Here is a 14,912-nt window from a genome sequence, read left to right as displayed (position 1 = left end):
CTTACCTGCCTTACCTGCCTAGGTAGGTACATTGGTCAATGCGAAACCACGACATTGATACTATCATGAACACCCGACGCGTTAGGTTCTCGGGGATATTATATCATACCTCACTCGAGGCTAGACTGAATTGATCCCATCCCTTGCCTTGCACTGGCGTCTCTCAGGTCAACGGCGGCCCAGCCATTGGAAATCCCTGCCGGTCGATCAAACGCCCCTTTCCAGAGCTGGCGCCCCGGGCTTTGAAACCCCAAACGAAACAACACTCGAAGCGCATCGAATTGCTATTTTGGGTCTCCTCTGTGGCGGCTTTCTAGCCCAGACGACCGCTCCGGCTGCCCGGAATGCCTTCGCAGAGCTGTGCGAGCATCGAGGACAGCCACGATGGCCTAAGCGTCAGTCTGAAAACCCGAAATTTGGTCCCAGACTCACAAGTCGTTTACTGTTGTCTCGCCTGGCTTGGCTGGCCATGATGCCCAAGTCGAAAGGTTGAGCTTGCCACTTCGTCATTGCTGTTTCTCGAGGTGGCACAGCTCACACCCTGTTTGGCGGCCCGATCGCTGTGTGTGTTTGGATCTACACAACACGCATGCGGCCAACCCGAGGAGAGGGTCACGATGTGTTGCTGCAGCGGCCAGGGACAGTCGGTCACAGACGACAGTGCTAAGTTTAGGGCTGCAAGGGACAGACAGCTAGGGGAGAGAGCAAGCTTGACTCCCTGTCGGGTTATTATTTATTTTATTTGTTATTTCTTGCTCTCTTTGGCCGGTTGGTCTGCCCCGAGAACTGCAGACCGGGATTGAGCTCGTCCGGCCACCACGGCCCTTCACGAGTCTCGGATCCTCGTCGTCTCGCGTCCAACTTCCCAACAGGCCATCCGCCCTTCCATCCATTTTATCCCTTGGCACGGCACGCACGACCTGGGCGCTATGAGGTTGTGCAAAGCCTTTTGGCCACCGCGTACTCTGGAAATTCGTACGACGGATTCTGGATCGCACCGGCCTTTTGCAAGCCAGCCCTTGTTTGGATCCGTGCCATGTTGCTGCTTTTGGCCCTTTCCTTTTCTCTTCTTCTCGTTCCGTTCCGGGGCCCGGGTTGGTGATTTCGATTCGCACCCACCGCCACTTGCACCTCTCTCTCCCTACGCGTCCCTCGGCCAGCTCATCATGTCCCAGGTGTTTCGCGTCGTGCATATCAAGTCCCAAGTTCCTACCGCTGTCTCTTGTCTTCAATTGCCATTTTGGCCAAAGCTGGCCCTCTATATCCAGAGCCTTGTGTCGTTCCTTGACTTTGACATATTGGTCACCGTCTCGCGTCGTAGGAGCCGTCGAAAATGGCCTTGACAGTCCGACATCTCAATGGCGATGCTTCGTTTCTGCTCACCTTTGAGCCCCTAACACTCGAACCCAGTTTGAATGGCGGGCCCTCCCAGAAGCCCTTCCATATCCTTCTGGATCCATGGATCACGGGGCCGTCGACCTACGTCCATTCCAGGATATCGATAACCACCCACCAACACCCGCCCTGCATATCGTCACTGCTCGAGCTGCCAGAACCCGACCTGGTTATTATCTCGCAGAACATGAGCGATCATTGCAACCAGGCCACATTAAAGCAACTGCCTGCCACGGGGACCAAGACCATCATCCTCGCAGAACCGGCCGCAGCCCGCACGATACGCAGCTGGAAGTACTTCGATAGGGGAAAGGTCCGTACGATACCGAAATGGGAAGACCCTCGAGTCGCCAGCCGCCAGACTGTTGTGCGGATGGCCATCCCGTCCGCGCTCCCTGGTGAGCCGGGGGAGGTGACGGTGGCCTTTATTCCCCAGCGAAGAGACCTCTCGGGGCTCCACAGTGCGGTCGGCATCACGTACCGGCCGCCCTCGGCGGTGCTGTCGTCGCATCTCCGTCAATCTCGCGCGCCAAGCACTACGTTATTCACGCCCCCGGCGACCCCTAAGTCCCGTCGATCCATGGGCCATCTACGGACCGCCTCCTCGGACCGGAGGGCGGCGGCGGCAGCAGCGGTGGTAGTAGCACCACCACTACCACCACCACCAGTGCCAAGTCAACCCCCGACGGCCGTGACAAACTTCACGCTGCCGACCCCACCGACCTCTCCCGGTCAAGAGTCCCTGCGGTCAGTGCGCTCCGTGTCGTCGCTGATCACGGCGCGCAGTAGCTCGTACTCAGCGGCGTCGCAGGCGTCGCTGGGCCGGCCGCTGAGTGTGCTCTTCTCGCCGCACGGCATCGACTACGCGTCGCTACAGAGCTACGTGACGAGCCACCTGATCTCCGAGGCAGCGCTGCCACTGACGGCGCTGCTGCACTGCTTCGACTCCATCGACAACCCATGGTGGCTGGGTGGCAACATCCTGCTCGGGGCGCCGGCCGGCGCAGAGACGGCCAGCCGCCTCGGCGCGCGCGCCTGGGTCTCCGCCCACGACGGCGACAAGCTCGTCAGTGGCATCGCCACGGGCTTCCTGCGCACTAGGAAACGCCGCCGCGAGGACGTGCTAGCCCAGCTGCGCGCGTCCGAGGCGCTGAAGAGAGCTACTGTGTTAGCCAGGACGGCGACCCCAAAAGGTGGGGGCGCAGCCACTGAAGTCATAGCCCTGGACACGGGCGAGGAGGTCGTCGTAACCAACGAGGCGGTCTGGGGGGTGGATGCCTGGGGAAAACAGGCTGCGGATATGGGCGACAGGCCAAGCAGCAGCCAGCAGCAACAGTACCAGGCGCCCCTTTCAGGAGCACAGGGGCTGGCGGTTGTTGCTGCTGCGCGGAGCCTCCCGCCGACTCTGCCGCCGCTGTCGCGGGACAACGGCCAGAGCTTTGCCATCTTGGAGGAGGTCATGGCTAGACCCTCCGTGCTGAGCTAAGCAAGTGAATCACTTTCACTTTCACTTTCACTCTCTTTCATTACGGAGATGGCGGTCTGTGTGTCTGAGAGGGAGTGAGAGAGTGGCTGGCCACCCCGGTATACGCCTCTGTTTCTTCTCTTCGGCTGTGTGCGTGTCGATTTGCTCGCACCTCGTTCATACACTGTATATATATTTTTAATACCAATTTGAGCCCCCATGCGGGTGGTTGTATTGTATCTGCTTCACTTCGTCGACTTGGTTATATCTTGGCCACGGCCCTTTTATCATGTCAGGCCATTGATTAGGACATTTAGACAGACCACAGCCACCGTTGATAGGACTGAAGGTGATTGTCACAATACAAGGACCATGGTTCGTCACAATGCATGCAGCTGGCTTTCCTTAGCGCTGACCTGCAGAGTCCGAGTCCAGAATGTCATCAAGGCAGATAACTCTCCTATCTGAGGACTCGCTTTACTTCTAGATCGCCGGGAGAAAGATCGCCGGGAGAAAGACCGCCTATCTGGCTGACCAAATAAACACACAATACAGCTTTGGATTTCAAGACGCGACGCGACCCCTTCGTTCCCTCTCTGTCTCTCTCTAAACAGTCCGAGGGGTATCATCTCTCAGTCTTTCATTTCTTTTGGCTCTTTCCCTCTTGTTTCTCTCATCTAGCCGTGCTCGGCCTCGTAGCCTCCCCACTCGCCATGCTTGTCTGTGGCTGTGCCTGACGATGTCCCCCCCCTTCCAGGAAAATGCAGTTTAAATCCAACCAAAAAATGCCATTATCGTCGTCACAGATAGAGAAAAAAGAAAAAAACATGTCCACCCAGTTCAGCCAATGAGAAAAGAGCAAAGGTCATGCAAACCGCTTAGCAGCCTCGAATCATCAGTTGCTACCGCCACGCAAAAAAAGTCAGGAATGAAAAAAAAAAAAAAGGTCCCCAGGCTTTGCTTCAGGATAATTACTTGATTTGGCGGAGAATCTCGATCAAAAAGTCCTCAAAACTCAACGTGATAAACCCGTCGCGGTCTTCGTCGTACTTCTTGAAGACGTCGGTCATGCGCTTGAGGCTGATGCAGGCCTGGACGAAGAGGTCGAAGCTCATGCCGCCCATGCCGCGCTTGTCGTAAGTCTTAAAGAGGACGGCGATGAAGCTGTCGGTGAGGCGGTAGCGGAAGGCAATGAGGGCGGCCTTGAACTCGTCCAGGCTGATGGTGCCGTTGCCGTCGTTGTCGAACCGGTCAAATAGCGTGCGCCACGAGGCCAGGAACGACCACAGGCCGCAGAATTCCTCGAAGCCGATGGTGCCGCTCCGGTCGCTGTCGAACATGCGGATCATCATGCGCACCGTCTGCGGGTCGAACGGGGTCCAGTCGCCATTGACGAGCGCCGCCGAAAGCTCCTTCTCCGACAGCTGACCCGTGCCTGGTATCGCCCATACCCAGTCAGCGTAGCTGCTTCCTTTTACATGTCACCCCCAGAATGCCGTGGGCGCACGCAGAGACTCACCATCCTTATCCACGGCTCTAAACAGCGGCAGCAGAGTCGGGTCGGCGCCCGTGTCGCGAGGGGCAGGGCTGGGCGGGGGCCGCGATACTGTTATCGGCGAAGGCTGGCCTCCGCTAGTAGGAGATGGGTTGGTCATTTGGTAGCGCTCCTGGGGTCTCGGGGATAGTCGCTCGGATCGGTAGCGGTCGGTGGGAGGAGGTCGCTGCTCAGATGGGCGCGGTGGGGGTGGCTTGTTCTCGTAGCGCAAAGAGGGAGATGGCGCAGGCTTGTCTTTCTGCAATCCGAGGAGAAGACTAGGTCAGCTTCCTTCTGCGACGCAAGAGATTGCGCGCCAAGCGCGCCGCGGCGCCTTATGGTGGTTGAGGTGTAGGGGGGAGGGAGGCTCACTTGCTCTGGTTCCGCGAATCTAGCAATAGCAAGCAGGAAAACGGTCAGCAATCAGTATACCCAAGCCTTGTGTTGTTCAGGTTTGTCGATTGTTAAGAAATAGACGCAAATGAAGAAGCAAGCGGGTGATATTCGTAGAGCAGAAGGGCGGGAATATGGTAAGTCAGGGCACCGTTCCCTCCCGTCCCGAGCGCATAGGTTGCTTAGACTCACCGAGGCAGCTCGTCCGGGTTGTAGCCTCTGTTGTAGGCCATATTTGCAAAAAGAGCCCGTCAGGAGGGCGACTCGGCACGGATCGACTGTTCTTGTCGTTCTTCTTTCTATATGTGACGGTGTGTGTCAGAGGCAAGGCAAGGCGGGGGGGTCTGGAAGTTTGGGAGGGGCGCATAGGCCCGCCCGAGGGGTTCCTTATTTAAGTACCTCTGTCTAGTGTTCCTTTCCTGTAATCGGATTGGTCCCAGCGGCTTCTACCCCCAACAGTCACTGCAACCGACTCAGCCGCACACGCACATCTTCGATCCAGAAGCTACAAGGCTGTTGCGGCGCCAAGGACGTCTTTAGGGGCGTGGTGTCCGGTGCTCGTACGTCTATACGGGATTTGAAGAAGCTGGGGCGAGCTTTTCACAGCGTCTTCCCGCTTCTGTAAACTTTTAGGTGCTGCCGAGCTACCTGAGCTACCTCCCGGCCCCTACCTTATGACAGTGCCTGATGCGACCAAACCACAACCCAATGGTGGAGAGTGACACATCCCCAGGCTCTGTGGTACAGTATATAAGGTACCTTGGATACCTTACACAGTAGTCGAAAATGAGCACCTTACGGACTATCCTTAAGTTCCAGGTAACATCGGGCTGGAGATCTAGACTAATAACAGCAAGCAGAACGACGTGAGGCTGAGAACCAAGGTAGGCATCTACCTGACTGCCTCGCATTCCAATTGGAAACTGCTAGGCGGCACAACACTGGGCACTGGATCTAAACCCCGACCCGTTACGTTGGCCGGACGCAAATACACAGAAAACCGGCGCGGCGTCCCCCCAAGCAGAAGCAAGCGCGAAAGGTGGGGCGGATATCGTCTCCTCGTTGTTGGCCTGGGGGAAGGGCAACGAGTCCATGTGAGACATGGACATGGTCCCGTGCAGAGCGAGCTAGTAGGGAAACCCGATGCAGGTCATTTCGAACACCCAGCAGCAAGTAACGGATTTAAGGAAGTGCCCAAGTGCCACTATTACCTATTGCCTCGATGCACCCTACCTGCTCTGGAACTCGGGATGTGCAGGAAGGGGGCTCTTGCCTTTCACGGTTTCAGCATGAGTTTGACAGCTGCAGCTGCACGTGCTGGCCCTCCTTTTCTTGCGTCCGCCTTGCTCTCTTCCATGGAGATCGGGAATCGGGATTGAAGCCTCTGGTTCCACCGACAGGCACCTTAGATACTGGCCTTAGTATTGCACCTCATATTTGAGTTCCACGCGGCCAAGGCAACCTAAGCCCCTCAGGTAGGTGAGTTACACCTAGTCCCACAACGCAATAACAAATTTGGCCAAAGTGATGGCGGCCCGATGGGGGAGCCTTGGTCTCGGGAGGCAGGGATCGGTCCGGTCGGCTTTCCTGTTTCCGGGAGCACCTCCTTTGACGGAATCTCTAAGTAAACCGAATTACCTAAGGTTGCCTTCTTTACAAAGCGCAGCGTTTCTTCCAACTTCAAAGTGGCCGGGAATTTGCCAACAGGAGTCGGAGGACCCCTTTTTGGAAATAAAAGAATGCCGCCTCTCCCATGGTCGGCGTCTTGCGTGAGGTCTCATAGGCAAGTTAGTGACCGACCGTAACTCTATATCCGTACCTGCCGTGTGTATGCACATCCATGCTTGCCCTACGGTACACTCACGGAATGACCTTAGTGGGGCAGACGACGTAAAGGCCGTACATACCAGGTGCGCCTGCCTTCTGGTTTCCATCTTTCTACGTGAACATACTTTCTATACCTTCCAGTTCGGGACTCGGAATCGCGTTGGGAAAGTACACCTAAAGGCTTTGGACGGGAAGGTCCCTGGAAAAGCGAAGGGCTCGGGCATAACTAAGGTCAGATACACGTGCGGAACGGTTTCGACTCTGCGGCTTTTGCGCAAAACCCAACAGGGACATCAAACTTATCCTTTGACGCAACTCTGTATGATCCGACACTTCATTTTCTTTTTTTAGGCCGAAGGTTGCATCTCCTTCCAATCCACGGCTACGACCGCGGGAATTATGAACGAAGCAGCAGCTAACTGTTGGCCCCTTTTAGCCCATTGAGTTTTTTTGAGGGTTGTTGAGGCCAAGTCGAGCGGCCATGTCAGACAGGGCTCCTCCCGCCCAGTCCAGCGACTTCTGGCTGTTTGGATACGGGTAAGCAAGCGACCATCACATGTTGTGGGTGAATCGCGGTATCTCGCGCCTCGACCGCCCCCAAACAACAGAAGGAGAAAGAAAATAGCCAACAGCAGCATCTGTCCGTGGGGGTTCTTAACTAAAACCTCTGTAGAAGTTTGATCTGGAAGCCACCGCCACACTTTGGTAACTCACCTGTTCCCAAGCCCGTCCCTCCCCGATACCAATTTCTCGGCTTCGACAACCCAACACCCTGACTTTTCTGGCTATGGTTCGGTAGCACGGCAGCTAACCAGGCCAAGATAGGAGAATCCCAGGCTGGGTGACGGGCTATGTGCGCCGGTTCTGGCAGGTAGGTTAGTGTTTCTTACCTGGCCTCACAGCCCCCTGCCGTCCTCTTTGCTCTTCCTCGAGGAACAACACACTCCCATGCCGCCTAGGGGGGTCGTCCATCATGCGGTTCGGATCTCATCTCAGTACCAGTTGCCCGGTTCGTCACCCCCTGATCGGATACTTAATACTAAATCTATCCTATAGGCGAGGTAAATTAGTTGCACCATTGCTCCCGATGCCGATGGCTCACAGAAGAGGACACGCAAGAAGAGGCGAGGCACCAACGTCCGGCGGCCCCGTCAATTGAGTCGTATATATGCTCTTTTGGCCAAACCCAGCCCTCTAGGGCTGCCTCCAATCTCCAATGCAAAAACCTTTCTTTGCCCTTTGCTCAGCCGACTGCAACTGACACTGCTTTTCCACCCCCCAGCGAAGACCACCGCGGCACCCCGGAGGCTCCAGGACGCGTAGTGACGCTGATTGAGCGGTCCTACTGGGAGACGCTGACGGACCATCATGACTCGGCACCCAACCGAGTCTGGGGCGTCGCGTACCGGATCTTGCCCGACCGGGTTGCCGAAGTGAAGGAGTACCTCGACATCCGCGAGATCAACGGGTACTCGATCCATTACACGCCATTCCACCCAGCCTCCGAACTCCGCCCCCATCCCGTCGTCTCTCTGCAAGCAACGCAACCCGGGGCTCCCATCCAGGCTCTTGTCTACATTGGGACACCAGACAACGACCAGTTCGTCGGACCTCAAGACCCCCAGCAGCTTGCCGAGCACATCTATCTCAGCGAGGGGCCCAGCGGCCTAAACCGGGACTATCTTTGGGGGTTGGAAAAGGCTCTAGACGGTCTCAGCCCAGAGAGTGGGGACGAGCACGTCACTGATCTGTCAAATCGGGTCCGGGCGGTTGCGGCTCGGTTTGCGGAAGGGAGAAACGATCAACCTGACAAGTTCTTGCGTCCGCCCCCTTCTGTTGTGCTTGTCAGTCCGGCCCAACAGCATGACTTCAGAAAGATCACCAGCATAGATGAGCAAGAAGAGACAGAGAAGACTTCGTGATGAAGTGGAAGCTTTTTTGAAAATCAGCAAAGTTTCTTTGTTTCCCTTCCCCTTTTCCTTACTGTCTGGGTTTCCAGCAAGAGATCCCCCAACTCCTACCATTCCCCTTTTTTTGCTCCTTGTCCCGTACCAACTTGACATTACCAACACCGCCGATTTCCTCCTTTCGGGGCTATTCTTATCCGTCCCGCGCCAGGTCAGACCATGGCCTAGTTTCTATACTCACAGTATAGAAAAAGTAACGGCACCAACGTAGGGGTCGTCTGGATCTTTATTGCAGTCATCTCCTAGTCTCCCTAGGCAGTCCTCGCCCTTCGGCCTAACCGACTAGATCCGACCCGCCGTAATCCATCCTGGTGCAGAAACAGAACACCCATTTTTCGGCAGAACACAGCATCTAAAGCAACGAGAAAGGGCAAGGAAACCCCAAATAGTTGAAATAACAACTCGAAAACGCAACACAAAGACAAAATTACCCATATACCCAGAGGAATGGCCGAAACATGATTCCTTGAATATCCAGGCACGGCCAGCCTAGCTGATAGCGGTCACCAGCAAGTCCAGAAAGAAAGATAACAGAGCACAAGGGGGTATATGGTGACGATCACAAGAGCAACCAACACAGCCTGAATCGTACAGGATAGGATGGTCAACGGCATACTCGGCAAACCAATGCGTCGCCGCAGGGAAAAAAAGGTCCTCAAAAGGTACGTGCTCTTCTCGTTGTCGACCCTAAATTTCTTGCGTTGATGCACTGGCGTCCGCGTTCTCGACATGGGCTACTTCGGAGCCCTTGTCACGACTCCCAACACCGATCGCAACTCATGCTTACTCTAATATCCCTGACCGTTGTTGGGAGGCTGCTGCTGCTGCTGTTGCTGCTGCTGAGGCGCCTGCTGCTGCTGTCCTTGCGGGTCGGGGTAAGGGTACGGGTTGGCGACCCATCCTGGTTTGCGTTAGCAAAGCACCCTGCTCTCTTCTTCTGTTCGTTTGGTTATTTCCTTACCCTGAGGAGGAGGGGAAGCATATCCCTGGGGAGCGGCCTGGGGAGGATAGCCTCGTCCATACGGCTGACCGTACACATTCGGCATCTGGTATTGCTGCTGCTGGGGAGGAGATCCGTATCCTTGCATGGGGCTCTGCGAGGGGTAGCCGCCGCCGCCACCACCACCACCGTTATAGCCGCCACCACGGGGCGAGCCGTAGCCGTAACCGCCTCCGCCGCCACCACGTCCGCCGCCGCCTCGCGGACCACTGTCGGCAGCCTTGTCAACACGGATCGTCCGTCCGTCAAACCTAAAATTGTCCAAGTCAGTCAACGTTTCACCCATGTCAAGACGGAGTACCAGGTATATTTACTCGATGTTGTTCATGTTCTCAATGGCCGCGATGGCATCGGCCTCATTCTCGAACCGAACGAAGCCAAAGCCACGGCTGCGACCAGTGTCGCGGTCCTTGACAACAACCTACAAGTGGCGCAAGGGGGGAACGCGTTAGATTGCGGGTAGTCATTGCGCAGACGATGCGTAATTTGAGAAAAGGCAAGAAGGCAAGCGAGAGCGTGGCGTCAATGTGAAGGCAGTGTGAGGTAACATACAGCTTCCTCAACGGGGCCGAACTCCTCAAACTTCTCTCTCAGCTTGTTCTCCTCCGTGTGCCAAGCAAGGCCTCTGCGGATCGGTTAGTCACCAACTGCGTCAATGGGATTTATGGCTAGCACGCCTGTCCCTTTCTTTTTCGGGTTGGAAGTTCTTACCCAATGAATAGCTTCGACATCTTTGCTGTGGGAATCGACGAACTGTTTGTGTCAAGAATTGTTCAGCCAGCGGTCATTAAGGAGTGACCAGGTTTGTCAGGGTCGTGTCAGCTTTTTAGGGCGACAGGATTTCAGAACCCCGCCGCGGCAAAAAAAACACGGGCGACGAGGGTTAGGTTAGGCCTAAGGATATGCGGCGGAGATTTCGCAGAAAGTGGTTGCGATATTCTCGACGCCTCCACCGCTCTCACGGACAGGCGAAGTTGATGGCCGCGTGAAGCGAAGCAGTCAAGGTAATCAAGGAACGGAAGGTGCCAGTGACGGGCGCTTTGGAATGGAAAGGAGAAGACGGACGAGGGACTCACACTGGGTGCTTTCCTAATGGTCTGGAGGAGGGGCAGGATCTGGCGACGAGCGAGAATCTCTTATCCGGGAATGACTGAAGATGTCGTGGGGTGGACGGCTTGATGAGTTCAGCCGGAGAGGTTGTTTGATTTCGATAAAATCGCAGCTCGAGGTTTTCCAAGCGAAAAATGCGAGGATGGCAGAGGGAAAGACCGACAACGGGCAGAGGACGGTGGGGTGTTAGTGTAGCTGTGTTATGTAGGGAAGGGTCAGGGTTCTCCAAGGCCTCCTATCATTACCGGCTGGTTGGCGGGAGTACGGTAGGCTGGGGAGGGGAGGGGAGACGAGAGGCGGTCGGTCGGTAGGTTGGGTTTTTTTTTTTGACGCTACCCGTTTTATATGCTAGAAGGTGGGTATTTCTTTTGGGGGGGGATGGATGGACGAAAGGCACCGCTTTCCACTGCCCCCCATGACACACAGCAATGAGCCTATCTAGGGAGCTCCCAGACAGGGTAATTGATGGCCAGTCATTGTTTCGACCAGCATGATGGTACGAGCATGGCAAGCATGGTCAGCCCCCAAACAAGTATCAAACAGACGAAAGAATCGCAGCCCCAGGAACCTAACGGTTTGCGATTTGCTGCTTGGACTCTGGAGGGGCAAGCGGCGAATTGCCCTCCATCGCTGCCCTCTCGTCTCTCCACTGCCGTACAGTACCAATGTAAGGCAGGTAGGTCGGTACCGTACCATAATTACCGTATGGACGTACCTTCCATTCCTCCTTGGGCACCACCTGCCGCTCGCTGCAAGTCCCCTGGCATGCCAGCCCACAGAACATCTCTCGAAGTGTTCGAGATTAACACTGCCCCTCCGGAGCGCTCCCTAACACTAGCCCAAGTATCCCCCCCGCCCCTGGCTTCCTCGCCGACCAAAATGTAGGATTGGTCAGAGACTGTTAGTAAGTCTCTGAGATCCTTGATCAGCCCTCCATTCCACCCAAAAGGAGCCTTTCGACAGACAACCCCACACTTGGGTCTTGCCACCACTCCCTCCCGTTTGGGCTTCTCCACACATCAACGGGGCCCAATGTCTGGGACTCGCGGTTTCGTCATGTCATCCATGGATATCCTTGCCGAGACTCGCTAGCTGGGAAACACGCCATCTGGCAGTTGAGAGCTAGGTGCTGTAGGTAACCGTTATCCAGGAAGGGGGCATTCCTCTAGGGAACTCGCATCCAGGTTTTCTTAGATGTCGCCCGCGCTCCCGTTGGCCCTAGCGGTATTAATAAACGCCAATATTCACAAAGGCATTGGGGGGGCAAGATTTTGCCGGCATTGGCAAATATGCAAGGCAATTATGCAACATCACACATCTTTGTTGAGAATGGATTTCACCAAGTCGAAGTGTGCCGCCTCGCCCTGCCTTGGGATCATATCCACCCCAGACGACCAGACCAGCTGGTCGCAGAACGCGGTCGGCGGCACCCTTCCCGCTTAGCTTGCGGGCACGGCTCCGGGGGGGGAGACCAAAAAAAAGGGGGGGAAGAGGCGTCCCATATCGATAACGACATCGTCCCTGCGGAGGGGCTAGACCCGCGGTCCGCTACTAAACCCCGACCCGGCACAACCTAGAAAGCTGAAGCAGCCGCCTCCATCTGCGTGTCGTGTAGACTCTCAAAGAAGGGGTTTTTCTTATTCTTATTTTTTTTCTGCAGCGGGGTCTTGGGATCATGCTGCCAAGGCAATCAGCCCTTTGACATTTCCCTAGTGGGCAAGGTAAGCAGACAGGGTTGACAAGCCGGGAAGTGCCATGGTGAAGGGCGACACGCCGCCCACATCCATGATTCGTTTGGGAAACAGGTTTGCGCCAGCGTTTCTCTCCCCTCGATCTTGAAAATGTCGCCGCCATATCGCCGCCGCACGTCCTCCTGCAAGTCTATGCTCGTAACCTTGGTAGCTTCGGAGAGAGCACATGGCCGGGGTTGGGGTGGTAGTGACTTGGAAAGGAAAAAATGTGGACTGACGGCATGAATCGTGGTTGGAGATCCTGACCAGATGCGAAACTGACCGCAGCTTTCCACCACCACAACGGCCTAGAGCTCAAAGCGCCCAACCGGTGGGCGGGGAGCCCAGTTTCAGCCTCTCCCAGATTTACAGTCTGGCTGCTTTCTGGCCGTTGTCGCTTTTGAGCTAGGGGTGGAACTTGGACCATCTCCCATGTGGCTTTTTGGCTTTTATCGAGAGACTCGATACTACCTCGTCCCTCATATGCTCGCCGGCGACGATCTAATTGAATAATCCCAACAGTCGATCCTAGCTCCCTTATGTTCTGGAATAGCTTAAGCTCTTACGCCATTCAATCGCAGGCAAGATGTACAAATGCTGGTGGCTAGGGAGGTTTGTCAGTCGCCTAGTTTGGCTCCCATCGGGAAGTTCAAACCTGGAAGCCCGCAGTCTTGTATAATCATGTGATGAAATAGGTCCTACCACTCGCTCCCGGAGTCTAGGCACAGCCAACGAAGCACCAGAGGCTACCCGAATCGATGCACACAAAAAAAGACATGCGCGCACGCTGGCATGGCATCTTGGGGCCGTAGCGAAGTCGTCGGTGAAGGTGCGCCGATCTTGGGGTTTGAAAGCCTCGATACGCGTTGCCAGAATCTGATAAAGAACAAAAATGCAAGGCAGGGCAGGGCAGGGAATGGCCAAGCAAGTATTGGCCGGCTTGGACGAGGTTGCGACCCTGGGACCTGATTGGCATCCGGCCAGAGATTCGACACGCCGTGTGTTCCGCAGGCTTACCAGAACAAGAGGCCGTGCGACCATCTCCAAGCGCCCCGCCACCAGTCAACTCCTTACCCACACAGTCGGCCGTTGATCGCCTAATTAACCGGGTCGCGCCGATTTGGAGACGGCCTTAACCGATGGCTAGATGGGGCTCGTTACATTTGACCCAGGCTTCAGAGCTTCATCTAGAGCTTCAGTCGGCGGGGTAATAGTTACACACAGTGTTACTGCATTCCATGAGCTCTCTCTGTGTATAAACATAAAGCGAAAAGGCCGGTCCGGCCGCCAAGACTTGGTCGCTGTCGATTGAAACACGATCAACCCCAGCTATATCCAGCCTCAGATCTCGTCGGCTAGCGTGAACTTGGTTTGCTCTCTCTCTTGATATTTTGAGGGTGTTCTTGCTTAGGAGGGGGGAGGGGAGAGGTTGGCTGGGAGCCAGAGCACTTGTTAGTCTCGATAGTTACGACTAACAACACGGACAGTAGCCCGTACATCTCCCCACCCCCTACCTTGGTTGTGATACCTAGAGCCAGAAGGTTAAGACAACTAATATTGAGCTTGGGGCTCATGATCTATCGGGTCCCATCTCATCAGTGCCGGGCCAGGAGACGTCAAAGCGGCGGAGCCAGCATACTAGCTTCTAGTGCGTACCACCAGTGTTGTCCCGCAGATGCGTCCTGCAGATGCATTTGACATGCCTGGCACGGTTCATCTCATCTGGAAGTTCCCGATCACTCTCGGCAAAGAGGCCGTGGGGAAGCGACCGCTACCCTCCCGCCCGGGCAGCTTGGGTTCCCGCCCCGGCGTGGAGGGCATGAAATTAGAGTTGACATGTTCTAGGGCCCTGCGGGCCGGTTCCGGAGCCTCGCTTCGTTATCTTCTTCGTCTTCAGGAGTTGTAGTGGATCGATCCGAAAAGCCGAGTCTCATACTCACCAAAGAGTACACGGTGAGCCGGTGCTATCGCAGCTGACTGGCTGAGCATGGCTAAAACGAGGTCAAGGCTCTGGATAGTGTTGGCCTCGTTGGCGGACCGGCTCTCGTAACAGGCGCATGCTTAGCCGTGCTATCCATGATGAATCGTCCAAGCTACTAGTAGTATGTACAAACGCCCAACGCTTTGTTGCAGTACGTATCGCCCTTGTAACGCACATTTCTCGCCCTCACAGGCAGAATCGTCTCTTGAGAACCTCGGGATACCTAACGCCATTCTGCACTCTGGTGGTTAAATGGGATTTGCAGCAGGGTTCTTGGAGCGTAGAAGAGTTCGTGGAGGGTTAGTACGACTTGACGAGATCGGATCCTTCAAGTTATTCTTGGATGGATCTGCAGAGTAAGACTCGGACGGGAGCGTTTGATGGCGGCTCCTGCCGTTTTCTCCCCAAAGTCGGGGCTCGAGCTCCCTTCCCTGCCTGTTTGTCATCACGAAAAGGAACAGGGCGACACTTTAAGTTTTCAAAGGCTAGAGCACCTTCCCCTTTCGTCGT

At 55.6% G+C, this 14,912-nt stretch overlaps 4 protein-coding genes across 4 annotated transcripts; 2 read left to right on the top strand and 2 right to left on the bottom strand.

Annotated features, from left to right (window-relative positions):
* Positions 1 to 1,333: 1,333 nt before the first annotated feature.
* On the top strand, positions 1,334 to 2,881 carry B0T26DRAFT_634479 (uncharacterized protein; the record flags this gene model as incomplete). Its single annotated transcript, XM_060436636.1, has 2 exons — positions 1,334 to 2,142; positions 2,230 to 2,881. 2 exons carry the CDS (start codon positions 1,334 to 1,336, stop codon positions 2,879 to 2,881), a joined length of 1,461 nt encoding a protein of 486 aa, XP_060302279.1.
* A 741-nt stretch (positions 2,882 to 3,622) lies between these two features.
* Positions 3,623 to 5,280, bottom strand: B0T26DRAFT_18293 (uncharacterized protein). The gene is made up of 6 exons (XM_060433627.1): positions 5,187 to 5,280; positions 4,980 to 5,086; positions 4,767 to 4,785; positions 4,380 to 4,653; positions 3,836 to 4,295; positions 3,623 to 3,762 (listed from the first exon to the last, which is right to left on the bottom strand). The coding sequence occupies exons 2-6, from the start codon at positions 5,018 to 5,020 to the stop codon at positions 3,756 to 3,758; spliced, it is 801 nt and encodes a 266-aa protein (XP_060302278.1). The 5' UTR covers positions 5,021 to 5,086; positions 5,187 to 5,280; the 3' UTR covers positions 3,623 to 3,755.
* Positions 5,281 to 6,869: 1,589 nt separating this feature from the next.
* B0T26DRAFT_17868 (ChaC-like protein-domain-containing protein) lies at positions 6,870 to 8,724 on the top strand. The gene is made up of 6 exons (XM_060433605.1): positions 6,870 to 6,972; positions 7,051 to 7,151; positions 7,288 to 7,319; positions 7,436 to 7,485; positions 7,671 to 7,675; positions 7,897 to 8,724. The coding sequence occupies exons 2-6, from the start codon at positions 7,096 to 7,098 to the stop codon at positions 8,534 to 8,536; spliced, it is 783 nt and encodes a 260-aa protein (XP_060302277.1). The 5' UTR covers positions 6,870 to 6,972; positions 7,051 to 7,095; the 3' UTR covers positions 8,537 to 8,724.
* Positions 8,725 to 9,702: 978 nt separating this feature from the next.
* B0T26DRAFT_622939 (uncharacterized protein) lies at positions 9,703 to 10,205 on the bottom strand (the record flags this gene model as incomplete). The annotated part of the gene is made up of 3 exons (XM_060436106.1): positions 9,703 to 9,832; positions 9,896 to 10,002; positions 10,134 to 10,205. Coding segments are annotated over 3 exons (309 nt in total), but the record flags the coding sequence as incomplete, so codon positions are not given.
* Positions 10,206 to 14,912: the final 4,707 nt, after the last annotated feature.

The sequence above is a fragment of the Lasiosphaeria miniovina genome (genome assembly GCF_030549165.1).
Source record: "Lasiosphaeria miniovina strain SMH2392-1A chromosome Unknown B0T26scaffold_1, whole genome shotgun sequence".
NCBI classification, from domain to species: Eukaryota; Fungi; Ascomycota; class Sordariomycetes; order Sordariales; family Lasiosphaeriaceae; genus Lasiosphaeria; species Lasiosphaeria miniovina.
The sequence above is the reverse complement of the archived record's forward strand: the minus strand, read 5'-3'. Positions and strand labels throughout refer to the sequence as shown.

What these genes read in the sequence shown, in the direction of transcription:
- B0T26DRAFT_17868 (XM_060433605.1), top strand. Translation starts at nt 7,096, where the DNA reads ATGTCAGACAGGGCTCCTCCCGCCCAGTCCAGCGACTTCTGGCTGTTT. An exon ending in TTCTGGCTGTTTGGATACGG is followed by an intron (nt 7,152 to 7,287) that starts GTAAGCAAGCGA and finishes AAACCTCTGTAG; the next exon opens with AAGTTTGATCTGGAAGCCAC. An exon ending in GAAGCCACCGCCACACTTTG is followed by an intron (nt 7,320 to 7,435) that starts GTAACTCACCTG and finishes AACCAGGCCAAG; the next exon opens with ATAGGAGAATCCCAGGCTGG.
- B0T26DRAFT_18293 (XM_060433627.1), bottom strand. Translation starts at nt 5,020, where the DNA reads ATGGCCTACAACAGAGGCTACAACCCGGACGAGCTGCCTCG. An exon ending in TAGAGCCGTGGATAAGGATG is followed by an intron (nt 4,296 to 4,379) that starts GTGAGTCTCTGC and finishes GGGCGATACCAG; the next exon opens with GCACGGGTCAGCTGTCGGAG.